We start from the raw sequence: 12,622 nt of genomic DNA, 5'->3' as shown, positions 1-12,622 counted from the left end.
GCAGGGCAGACTGTAACAGAATTTAAGCCATAGTAGGACTCCATATGCCATGATGGTATTTTGTCAGAAAACGATGGTGTTGAAACAATAGCCTGGAATCCCTCACAAAACACCAACATTTGGCGATGATCTGAACATTACAGCATGGGGAAAGGACTTAATGCAGTCCTGAGGCCACAGGGTGCATTCACTGGGGGCACAGAGGTACAGTGCACGTGTATCGCACGCACACACAGACCAAATCAGTTTGCTCAGTGCCCTGGGATAAAAGAAAGAAAAATCTCCCTCCAGAACACACCAAAGTCTTTGAATGCATTAAGGAAAGAACAGCAGCATTTCACATAAAACAAAATTCCTCCACTCGGTGACATAACCAGCACGCAGGAGGGCTGGATTCCCCAGGAGATGCAGTTCCTTTCACTGCCCCTCTCAGAAAGTGAATACAGAACATGAAAATGCGGTAAAAAAAATAAAATTGAAAAGACTAGAATAAAAAACAAAGTTAATCTTAACTACAATAGCACCCCCCTACCTCCACTGCAGTTATAATTTTAAAAGAAACACCATGTACTGCTTAAACATAGGCCAAATTATTAATATTTGTAACACAAGGTAAGTGCTCTTGCTCTTTTAGCATGGGTAATTTCAACATTATTTAGCACATCTCAACACATCACCATGAAACACAACAAAAAAAGGGAAGAAAGAAAAAGAGCAGTTGCCATGGTAACCCCTACCCCTCATTCCTATAGTGCTCTGTTTCCAAAGTGCAGCACTGACAGAAGTGTACAAAACTACAGGGCTCGAGTGAAAAACTGAGCTAGAAACAAGAATTTAAAAATAAATAAATCCAAAGAAACAAGCTCCTGGGCCAGCTGGATAAGTACACTCAATGTTTTCTTCAGCTTGTTTGTTCTGAGGGTATTGATATGATCCGGAAACTAAAGGTAAATGATTCATACAAGGCAGACCAGAGGAAAAAATAAAACACCCACAGTATTTAAAGGAAGCCTCCCAGTTTAATGTGTTAATCTTTGTGCCACTTTTTGGAATCATCATTCCCATCTTATTACAAATTTCAAGTATTTTAAAAAGATTCCTGTCAAGAAAGAGTGGTGATTTCAATTCTACCACATTGGCTTGAGTCACTGATGAGACTCAGGCCTGTACCTATCTTGAATTTAAGGAACTCCTTCACATGAATAAGTTCATATATAATTCATAGAAGCTGAACATTAACATTTAACTGGAGAACAGAAGCTTGCAATGTCAAAATGTTATATACAACTCCTACAACTGCACCAGATCTTTCAACATACAATAGCTCAGTTCACAAACCAATAAAATTCAGAATCTACCCCTGAAGTACTGAATTAGTGTAATATATCTCCATTATCCTTCCAGACTCGGGGGAAGAAAGAGGAGGAGGACTTATTTTTAAAATAATCTACTTGCTCCTACTGAAGAATAATGCTTGAATGAAAAATACAGTAGTTTCAAGAAACCTCAAGTCACTTGCCAAAAGAGGAGCTATTCTGGATAGAAGAAAAGATAAGAGGGATAGAATAAAGGAGGTCTGAACCAGCATAGACATGAGGATACTTAACTGTCTTGAAGGGTGTTTTTAACGTTACAGTATTTTTACCTGCTACTTCAGCCTATTTCTGACCAAGGATTTGGCTGGGGAGGTCTGATGGGCCCAGCTGCTACTGGGAAAATGAGGCAGTGGTTAACTTCTTTTCATCATCATTAAAAAGGGAAACTACAGTTAAGGCAGTCAATGGCACAGAAACCAAAGCAAGAATTGCTTTACTTGGTATTGTTCACACAGGAAAGCCATCTTCACACAAGAGAAAAAAACAACAAAAGGAAACCATAGAGGAATAGATGCTGTGTTTCAATTCAAAAGCTCTTTTCTCAAAACTTACAGCTCTTAGGATTTATATTACAATGAAAGCCTGTCTCCTCCCTGCAATGGCACAAACAGCATATTCCCTCCCTGTGCCTCCCACAACATATTCAATATTTCACTTTTTTGGAAGGTTGTGCCTCTCTTCCTCCATACCTCCTCACTTTAGGTCGCCCACTTGGTTTCTCATTCAGCATCTACTATTTGCACAGTTAAATCTCCCCACAATCCAGGCGTCAAACATAATTGTGAGTGCCATTTCCTCAAGTTGTAACTCCAACCCCTTCTATGATAGTGTTGTAATTACTTTCTTGAAGGGCTGTTGTTGACACCAATGACAGTTCTCCAGGAGTGGATGAAGATGTGCTGCACACAACTCATGCATTCAGGCCAGGAACAACTATCCCAGTCTGGTACTATGGCACCAGTACATGCAATGGCCTCTGTCGCCTCCCAGAATTTCTGCATCAACTTGCAGAAGTATCTAGAGAGCTTTAAATTCCCTAAATATTTGTGAATATCCATGAAGTCTGAAATCCCCCTTTCCAGTCCTCCACATCAACACTGTTTTCAGAAGTGGTTAACATGAAAAAGCTGTTTTTCTTAGGTCATGCTACTCAACCCACACCTTTGCCTAACATTTAAAGGCTATTTTTGTAGCAGATACAGTCCAGGATGCTAACCCTAAACACTTTACCCTGCAAATTTGTGTTTGTAATGATTTACACTTTGGCATTTTAAGTAAGCTCCGAAGAAAATCTTTCATCTCACAAGAGGTATTTTCGATCCTGAAAGAAAGAAGACCTACAGTCTCAGAGGACTAGAATCACAGAGACATAAAATGGTGTGGGTTGGAAGGGACCTTAAAGCCCATCCAGTTCCAATCCCCCTGCCATAGGCAGGCATGCCACCCACTAGATCAGGTTGCTCAGGGCCTCATCCAGCCTCGTCTTGAACACCTCCAGGGATGGGGCATTCTCTGGGCAACCTGGTCCACTGCCTTACCACCCTGTTAAATAATTTCTTCCTAATACCTAATCTACACCTACGATCTTTCAGTTTAAAGCCATCACTCCTTGCCCTATCACTGCACCTCCTGACACAGAGTCCCTCTCCAGCTTTCCTGTAGGCCCACTTTAGGTATTGTCAGGTCGCTGTAAGGCCTCCCCAGAGCCTTCTCCAGGCTGAACAATCCCAACTCCCTCAGCTTGTCTTCACAGGAGAGGTGCTCCAGCCCTCTGATCATCCTCATGGCCCTCCTCTGGACTCGTTCTAATACTTCCATGTTCTTTTTGTGATGGGGGCCCCAGAAGTGAACGCAGCACTCCAGGTGGGGTCTCACAGGAGCAGAGTAGAGGAGGAGAATCACCTCCCTCATCCTACTGGCCATGCTGCTTTTGATGCAGCCCAGGATGTGGTTGGCTTTCTGGGCTGCAAGTGCACATTGTTAGCTCTTGTCGAGATTCTCATCAATCAGCACCCCCAAGTCCTTCTCCTCAGGGCTGCTCTCAATCGATTCTTCACCCAGCCTGTATTTGTACTTGGGATTGCCCCGGCTCAGACGCAGTACCTTGCACGTGGCCTTGTTGCACTTCATGAGGTTCACACAGGCCCACCTCTCAGGCCTGCCCAGGTCCTTCTGGATGGCATCCCTTCCCTCCAATGTGTTGACTGCACCACACAGGTTGGTGTCATCAGCAAACCTAGTGAGGGTGCACTCAATACCACTGAGCCTTTTCATTCTACACCCAGATACTTCCCACATGCCCTCTTCATACTTGGAGGAATCTTAGCAATTTCCTTGTATTCTGCTGCCTTCTTTTGAAGCTCCCAAAGATTTCAGCACTGAGGAAGTATTCTCCTTCAAAACACTTAAGGAACTGGTTAGTAGAGCACTTCTATACTTACTGCTTAACAGAGCATACCAGTTCTTATCTCCACATGCTACAGAGAAAGTACTGCAGAAAAACGACAGTATCATTTCCTGAGTTACGTCACGACAAACCAAGGCATTCAAACATGACACATTCTGCCAAGTCAAAAATGCAAAGAGGAACAGAGATTTTTTTGCTACCTAATCTCACACTTAAACTGGAAGTCCTATTTCCTTACCAGTGTAATCCAATACTACCCTACAGAACAACATACTCCTCCTACTTTAACACCAGAAGTTCAAACCATTCAGTTTCTCCTAAGCACCTGTGTTTAGCAAAGTATTCAGAATGCCTCCAGCAATCTTCCGTCTGCAAAACCTCCAGGGACTGATTAAATTCTGGTCAACTCAAGTCAATTTTTTCTCACTTTGAGTTGCTTCAGATCTTAAACTATCTTGTTTTTACATAGCAAGTGGCATGAAATCTATATCATACATGTGTTATTAAAAAAGTCACCAAGCAGATAAACAGTACTAGCATACTGTATAATCCTAATCCTACTTCCACATAAATCATTCAAACTAAATCATTTAAATAGGAAAAAAGAAACAAAGGCATACAGAAAAATACAAACACACTCTTTTATATCTATATTCACATACACATATGAATATGCATACATGAATATGCATATATGCAAACACGCACATTCTTCCAGATTCAAGAGAATAAAAATATTTAAAATAACACAGGAAGTGAAATGAGGGGTCGATTCTAGTCTATTGAGTTACAGACTTGATGGGACTTCCACAAGTGAGGTGTCAGTGGGACACAATACAATTTAAAGGGAAGAATACTTTATGCACACCTAGAAGAAAAAAAAAGTAGGCTTCCAGCAAGTTCCCTATCACACTGTGATAATGTAAAGATTAGTTTTTGCTCTTTGCTTGGGTGTGTTTCCTAACAGCCTTCTCTCACAACTTAAAAGCACCATCAAGCAAAAAGACTGGAAAAAAGAAAAGAAAAAAAGAACAAGAGGTGATCAGAAGACATCATTTTGTCATTTAGCAGGGCTGTATGCTAGACACACATCCTGTTCTTTCCCCACGCTGCAGCTGAGTCAAAGTAAATACACGAAGGTAACTTACTCATCTGGTTTCGATAGGCGTTGCAAAAGCAGTTTCTCCAAAGGGGTTTACCCAAGCAGGCAGGGACTTTGAGCCAGCTCAGGATGGACCTCACAGGCAACAAATGGCCCGGAAAGATGACAATTTGACGTGATGAAATGCAGCATTAGAAACAACTTTGGGAGACATGTAACATAACCAAAACACAAAAGTCATCTGGGGACAATTTGAGTCAAAGATAGCTCAGGAAAATGCTGACACCTGAGAAAAAAGCTCCAAAGGAAGAGAATCAGATTTCTGATGGGATAGTAAGCAGAAAAAGCAACACTGCAGATGAGTTCTAAAGTGTACATAATAAAAGAGGAGAAAACAGTCAAGCCAGGAGGAGCTTTCCCCAAAAGAGCACTCACTGAAAACAATGCAGGAAAATTCCTTATCCTTGGACTTGGAAATCAGAACAAGAGAGAGGGAAAAAAGAATAAAAGGCAACACTAGAAACACCTGTTATGAGCTTTCAAGAGGAGAATGAAAGCTAAAACAACTGCATGTCATCCTGCACTGGACAATAAGCAGGAGACCCCACCTCAGGACCAGCATCTTTGCTTAGGTTAGTCAATGTCCATCACATATAACAGGTCCCTTGTTGTAAGGCAACTGCCAATGCAACGTGGTTGCTTAGTGGGGTTATTTCATGTAGGAAACCCCAGGATACTACGCATAATGCTACCACAGGTTATTTTAGGAAAACATTGACATAAAAGCAAAATCACTACTTAAAAAAAAAAGTGCTGATGACTAAACCCAAAGGAGCACAGAGTAATCACACAGAGAGACGTGCGTCACTGGGGGAGATGTGCTACATCCCACTTTAATACAAACTCCTACATCTAGAAACAAGGAATGCACACCACCTCTGGAGAAAGGGAAGGGGCTACCACAATGCACTGACTCCCAGAAAGAAACCGGACCTGAGCTGTGGGGAGTGCACACAAATATCTTGGAAAGTAGGATGAGAAGAAAAGGATCAGAAAGGCACTTCATGCCTTTGTAGACACAAAGTACTGACCTCGCCTCTGATTGAAACAGTCTATCCAACTTTTTAAAGAAAATGCTGTTAAGGGACTCAAGTACAGCGTTTGGAAAACGCTTTACAAGGAAAGCCTTGGAGTTCAATGTGCTTTGTTTATCAGAAAAAAATAACTAGTCAGGCATTCATCTCCCACACAACTGCAAGAATGAATAGAAGGCTTTTTAGACCCTTTACACAGTACAGCAAGAACTATAGTCCGTGGGAAACTCACCAGAGGAAGACTGAAAAAATTTCTTGCAAGAGGAAAGGAACCAGAGGGTATAAGTCTAGAAGGTGGCTGAGGAATACCTGAACATTTTAAAAATAAGTAATACTAGATGAAAGATTGGAAAGAAAACCTGCAGAGAACAAGCTGCAGCCCTCAGCTACTCCACAACATGATGGATTGATGAGCACCTTCTTTATTACTTTTGTCATTTAACACCAAGTCGGACTGAGGCAGTGACAGAGATGATATATAAACGTGCTGCGCAAAGCCTGGTATTGGATTACTGGCTTTAACACTTTCTGCAGCAAGTTATTTCCCACCTAATTTAGTTCCTGGACTCAAATGTAGGTCTACTCCATCAACACAAAATATAGCTTCCAGCTACACGAGCTGTGCTCATCCTTGCAAAGTTCCCCATACCTTCTTTTGCATCACTGATGGTGACAATGACATTTTTCTCTGAAGCACTGTCAGAGGGAGAGGGTGAAAAGAAAGAAATTCTCTTCAATGCAAAATGGATTATCCTCCAAATGCAGACCGGTAAATAAATTGCATTTTTCCTTATGTCAGTCAGTGTTCCCAGCTTTTTTCCCAACGTATGTTTTAGCTTGACCAGAACTGAGCTAAGTTTCTGTCTCAGAGTTTCTTTTGGAGTTTTATTCTTGTTTGTTTTTGGGGGTTTTGTCTTATTTTTATTTTTTGACTTTGTGTTTGTTCCTCAGATGGATTCAGAGCTACATGGCTCAATGTAAGTTTTAAATGCAGCAGTCACATCTACACAGCAACACTTCAACCACAAACTCACATCGCACCTCAACATCAAACACCTATTGTCGCACTGAAAGGCCTCACCACTGACAAGGAACATGCTGCAGAACAAAGAAAGCTAGTACTGAAAATTAAAACTGATTGTGGGATAGAAGCGAGATTTTACTGTGGTTTTACCTCCTTGCAGCTTTTATTTTTAGTTTAAAATGCAACAAAAGCAAGCCAAGCTCACTGGAAGACAGAATAATTTGTTTTTCTTTTGAACTGCAATCATTAAGACCTTCTGGGGAATCTCATAGATCATTCACTTCCCTCAAAACTAAGCTGAACCAAACCAGCAGGGTCAAGGATGTTCCAGCTGCCTGACCCAAGCACAGAATTAACCAGAAAGGATGAGAGTTCAAGGGGATCACTCCTCTTCTCTGTATTCCCTGCTGCTGCTTCCATATCTCTGAAGAGAGAAACCGGCTACGGGTCCAACTCCCAGATTCAAACTAAACCAGGATCAGAATACTTACTCACCCTCCGTATTTGACTCCAATTAGACAGAGCAGTCTTCAAGTGGAAGAGTTGCCAGGCAGAAGATGTCCAGAATGTGCATCTCCAGACCACTGCAGAGATGCTGTTCGAACATCTCCCTGTTCTCCTAAACCAGCAAGACACAGCGTGCCTTGCCCATGTCTGGGACGTGCATATTTGAATTACAGCAGCTTCACCTAAAAAAAATCCTTCATGGCTATGTTTTTAATGGAGGGGTTTATGACAAACTTCACTCCAGTTCACCATTTGCATTGCACTCTGCAAAAGTTGAAGTGCTGTCAGACAACAGTGGAACCAACCTAGGAGAAACAGGAATTTCTGTGCCTTGGAGTAAGTTTGGAGGTTCTGCTTAGAATAGAAAGCCTTAAAACAAAAACAACAAGGATGCTATTTCCCTAAGTATTACTTCACTTAATGCTTTCATGTCTAGACAAGCACCTTATCTGCTTGAATGACATTTTCTTAGTAGAAGTGGGTACAAAATACACAAAAAAGACCCTAATAGTGTCTTCCAATAAATGCTCTAGTAAAAGAGATAAAAATAACCTAAAAATGACTAAATAATTCTGTTTAATTTGCCAACCAACTTGCTTATTACTTAAATCCCTTACATCTTACCTTTGGCTAAAATAAATCAACTTAATTTCACATTAGAAAGATTCATGGTACTAAAAGATTTTGTAGCCTCCAGAACATACAGGTCATAGAATCATCCACAGATCTTCCTACACACATTTTTTTTTTTAAAAAAAAAGATATATATTAAAAAAAAGCATTGTGATGAGAATGTATTTATTGGTAGATAGATATAAATCTAAAACTCCAAATTCAGTATTTGCTCAAAAGAAACCAAACAAACAATTTTTTGAGTGTATGAAATTAATGCCACTACCCATAAGAACTCAGCTGTCTTTGTTTCATATATAGACTTTACGTATTGAATAGATTTATATATTGAACTTGTAGGATGCAGACATACATGTACAGAAAACTAGCCACTTACGCGCTTCTTCCCTGACAAGCCTGAGGAAATTCAAAACGCACTCAAAACTGAAACGACCAGGCTTTGGAAAGCAAGATGAATACAAGAGAGTCATTGTTCTTGTTGCAATCAAAACATCACTTATTCTTTCACATACACGTACTTATCAAAGGAAGTGACAGCTACAGTGTAAAGTGGCAAGAAAAATAAAGAGTCATTTAGAAAAGGTTTATGGAAAACAAATGTGAAGAAAAAAAAAAGGGCAAACAGATCTGCAAGCCTGGTTGACTGAGATTAAACTAAATATGTGCACAAAAGCATAAGACAGTAACATCTTCAAACTCAACTTAGTCCACATGGGAAGACTACCAGCTTCCACCTAAAACATCACTTACAAAAATACCTATGTGGCTCCAGCAGGAGAGCGGCAATTCTCCCCAGATGTGCCTCCCTTCTCGTGCAAAGTTATGGTGACAGCACTCCAGGTCCTACACTGGAGAGGTGAGCTTCACCTTAAAACAGAGGGATTAGATGCAGGATGCTCTGTGCCTTATGTGAAGAGCATCGGAGCATCTCTCCTCTGTACTTTTCAGACTCTGCATGAAGAAAAGGGAAGAAGCGCTCATCTTGGCCCACACAGCCAGAAATGTGTTAAGCATTCATTATACTTTCCTGTATTTTGGTAAACAGCCACATAACCCGCGTGGGCATGTGCCAGTCTGTGCTGAGTAGTTTGGTAGGTTTACTGAAAAACTCCATAGACCAGAAAATGCACATACACAAGATGTCATTTTCACAAGGCCAAAAGCATGATTGCAATTAAAACTCAAATCCAGGACATTTAGGCCATACAACTGCTCAAAGCAATGACTGGCAAGCTCTATCCCCCCTGCCCCTTTACTTTGGAGGAGTCTTATCTGCAGCTTGCTCAATTCTCTTCAAAGTCTAGAAACTTTCAGTTTGGTCCAGACCAGTTTTGACCAAAACACAAGGATCATCAGGTGACTGAGTACCTGAAAACAGAGGATTTGTAAGAGAAGCTGTTGCAAATCCACCCAGAGAAAGGCCACAGAGCAGCTTCATTTTGAAGCCTGCATGCCGTTCATCGAAAGGAGCCCAGCTAAATAGGAGATCAGCTCAGCTGCAATTACACCTGTAATCCCAGTCTCTCTGGGGAGGAGAAAGAGGAGATAGCTATTATCCACCAAGTTTTTCAGTCCACCGCAAACGTTTCCTTCACTAAAAGCAGGGTGGGTTATTTTTGTTTTTTTGATCAATGTGGCACTCCTAAGTGATCACCCTTTTATTACTTTCCATAGAACAATGATCAAATTCCACTAGTTAAAGCAAACGTGACAGGGAGGTAATTATTAAACAGAATTTACTTCAAATACTGTTTGAGAAAACGCATTAGTGTTCATTAAATAACCCAGAAAGAGTGAGCTGCCAGGCTGCTTAATGAGGCACCGCGATCTGCACACAGCTGTCAAAAGCAGCCCCAGTCAGCAGATAACACATCAGGTATTTGTGAAATCCATCGTTTAGCAGCGAGTTACCAGAAAAGAGAAACACAGCGAGGAACACAGCCGATTGAAAACAGCAGGAACAAAGCAAAAAAGAAGAAAACAGAGTTTTTTGACATAAGGACACACGCGTGTCCTGTGATATTACGCTCTTTGCTATATGGAGATGCGCGTACCCTGTGGTACTGTAGGTATTTCCCCCCAGATTTTGAGCAGGGAATGTCACGGCTAACGAAGGCTGCGAATATTTTTCTCTCCCTGGCTACCTCTCGCACACACTTGTTTAGGCTGGAGGCTTCAGACGGAGGTTTTTTAGAGGCAACATCTGAGCCGATGTGGCTTGGCAGCAACTCCTCACCGCGCCATCCCGAGGGCAGAAACCCCTCGGAGGAGCCATCCTGGAAAGCGAAGGAAGGGAGCAACCACTCCGGACATCCAGCTTCCCAAACTAGGAAAACACCCCCAACTGGAGCCGGAGGAAGCCGGGGGGGGGGGGGTATTTTCAAGGCTGTGTTTTGGTAAAAAGCGGGCCGAGCTGCGATAAAGCCTCTGCTGCGAGGTGCCCGCAGGGGTGCTGAGTGCCTCGCAGCAGAGCAATCGCGGGACAGGGCAGCGCTGAAACACTCCAAACACCCCCAAAAACCTTCCCCCCCACCACCCCCTATTTACTCGCACCCCCCACACCCCTTACCCTCGCACTGGTAGCCGGCCAGCCCCCAGATGAAGTCGGTGCAGTAGTGGCAGAAGGTGGGCTTGGTCAGGGTCACCCTGCGGAAGCCGTGACCCGGCGGCACGGCGGACGGCGCCCAGCCGCGGCACCGCCCGCCCAGCACCGGGCTGGAGCCCGGGCTGCCGCCGCGCACCGACCGACTCCCGTCCGCCATGCCCGGCTCCTCGCCGCCCGGCACCGGCCGCCGATCGCCCTCGCTTCCGCCCCAAGCGGCGGCGGCGGCGGCATGGGGCGGGCGGAGGCGGCGCTCCGACGAGGGGCCTCTCCGTGAGGCGCCGCGCCGCCGCCTGCCGGCCGCCCGGCGGAGCGGGGCCTGCCGGGGGGGAACCCGGGGGCGAGCCCAGCCCGGAGGAGCCGGCCTACCCCTGGGGGAAGGCCCCGTTTGTCAAAATCACTGTCCAAAAAAAAATTAAATAAATAAATAAAAAATCCCCCCGAAAACCCTTTGAGGCAGCAGCGAGGCGGAGGAGCCCTGCTCGCGGGGAGGCCTCGCTGCGTCTCGGTGTGTGACATAAAGCTGTGAGATGCTTGTTAAAGAGACCCAGTTTCTTGCTGTCTCATTAAGCCGGACAGTTTTTGTGACCTGGACCTAGCACCGTTTGGAAATGCGCAACACTCGGGAGGCTTTCTAATGATGTGTTTGGGTGAAAGAGAAGGCTTGCCGTGGATTTTTCTGCCTTCGACTCTCAACAGCTCTGCCTTTATGAGAAAAGATAATTACTGCCTAGCGATCTCTTTAGCACTTAATCCTTTATAACACATTTTTCTTGTCACTCTTCATGTCCACTTCATCTTCTTAGTACTTCTTATTATAGTTTTGAAAACTGCACACCAGGATTTTTCCTTCCCACCAGTCTTCCCTGCCTCTGAAATACTGCTATTTCTTTGTTATTAAATTAAACAAAATACCGTAGCAGCAATACGCTGGGACAAGAAAGGAAGCTATGCCATTGGATTTCGTATACCTGTATGGGTTTACGTGGCAAGGTTTTGGTAGCAGGGGGCCATAGGGGTGGCTTTTGTGAGAAGAATCCAGAAGCTGCCCCATGGCAGATAAGGGCCCCGCTGCTGACCAGAGCCGAGCCAATAAGCTACGTTGTTTGCACCTCTGTGAGGGCATATTTAAGAAAGGGGAAAAAAAAACCTGCAGTGGAACAGCAGCTGGGAGAGTAAGGAGTAAGAGCCAGCCCTGCAGCCCCCAAGGTCAGTGCAGCAGGAGGGCAGGAGGTGCTCCAGGCACGCAGCAGCAGTTCCCCTGCGGCCTGTGGAGAGGCCCCTGGTGGAGCAGGCTGTCCCCCTGCAGCCCATGGGTCCCACACGGAGCAGATCTCCACGCTGCAGCCCGTGGAGGAGCCCCCGGTGGAGCAGGTGGACCTGCATTAAAAGAGGCTGCAGAAAACCCTTTCAGTTGAATATGTGTGCGTGCTGAATACAAAGAATGAAATAAAGCCCATAATGACAGGTGCTGTCTTCCAAAAACTCATCCTCACTTTGGTCTGTGTGAAAATCATAGAACAAGGAACACATTTCTGGGCACATGAAGGAGAAGAAGATGATCAGGAAGAGCTGGCGTGGGTTTACCAAAGAGCAATGATACCTGACCAGACTGGTTTTCTTCCAGGACAAAACAAGTAGGAGGGGAGAGCAGTGAAACGTTGGCTTCAGTAAGGCTTATGACATGGTCTGCCACAATATTCTTATATCCCAGCTGGGATATTCCGTGTCCAGATAGGTAGACAACTAGATGTGTAAAAAACCCGCTTGGATGGTTGGCGCAGGACATAGTGGTTTATACTTGAAAACTGCCTGGAGGCCAGTAACAGGAGGAGTGCAGCAGGGGTCTCTCCTGGCACCTGTCACGTTTAGGATCT

The 12,622-nt window shown here is 44.0% G+C and overlaps 1 protein-coding gene across 2 annotated transcripts in view; it reads right to left on the bottom strand.

The window, feature by feature from the left end:
• DGKQ (diacylglycerol kinase theta) overlaps positions 1 to 10,981 on the bottom strand; it is a 93,155-nt gene extending 82,174 nt beyond the window's left edge. Inside the window, exon 1 of one of the 2 annotated variants that reach the window (XM_080573045.1) lies at positions 10,713 to 10,981. In XM_080573045.1, coding sequence (XP_080429171.1) covers positions 10,713 to 10,905 — 193 coding nt within the window. In that variant the 5' untranslated portion in view covers positions 10,906 to 10,981. The remainder of the gene's footprint in view (positions 1 to 10,712) is intronic. The other variant, XM_080573044.1, reaches the window with a different exon arrangement.
• Between the last annotated feature and the right edge of the window lie 1,641 nt (positions 10,982 to 12,622).

This window comes from Anser brachyrhynchus, assembly GCF_964034855.1.
Source record: "Anser brachyrhynchus genome assembly, chromosome: Z".
In the NCBI taxonomy this organism is placed as follows: Eukaryota; Metazoa; Chordata; class Aves; order Anseriformes; family Anatidae; genus Anser; species Anser brachyrhynchus.
Note: the sequence above shows the minus strand (reverse complement) of the source record. Positions and strands in the feature narration are given on the sequence as shown.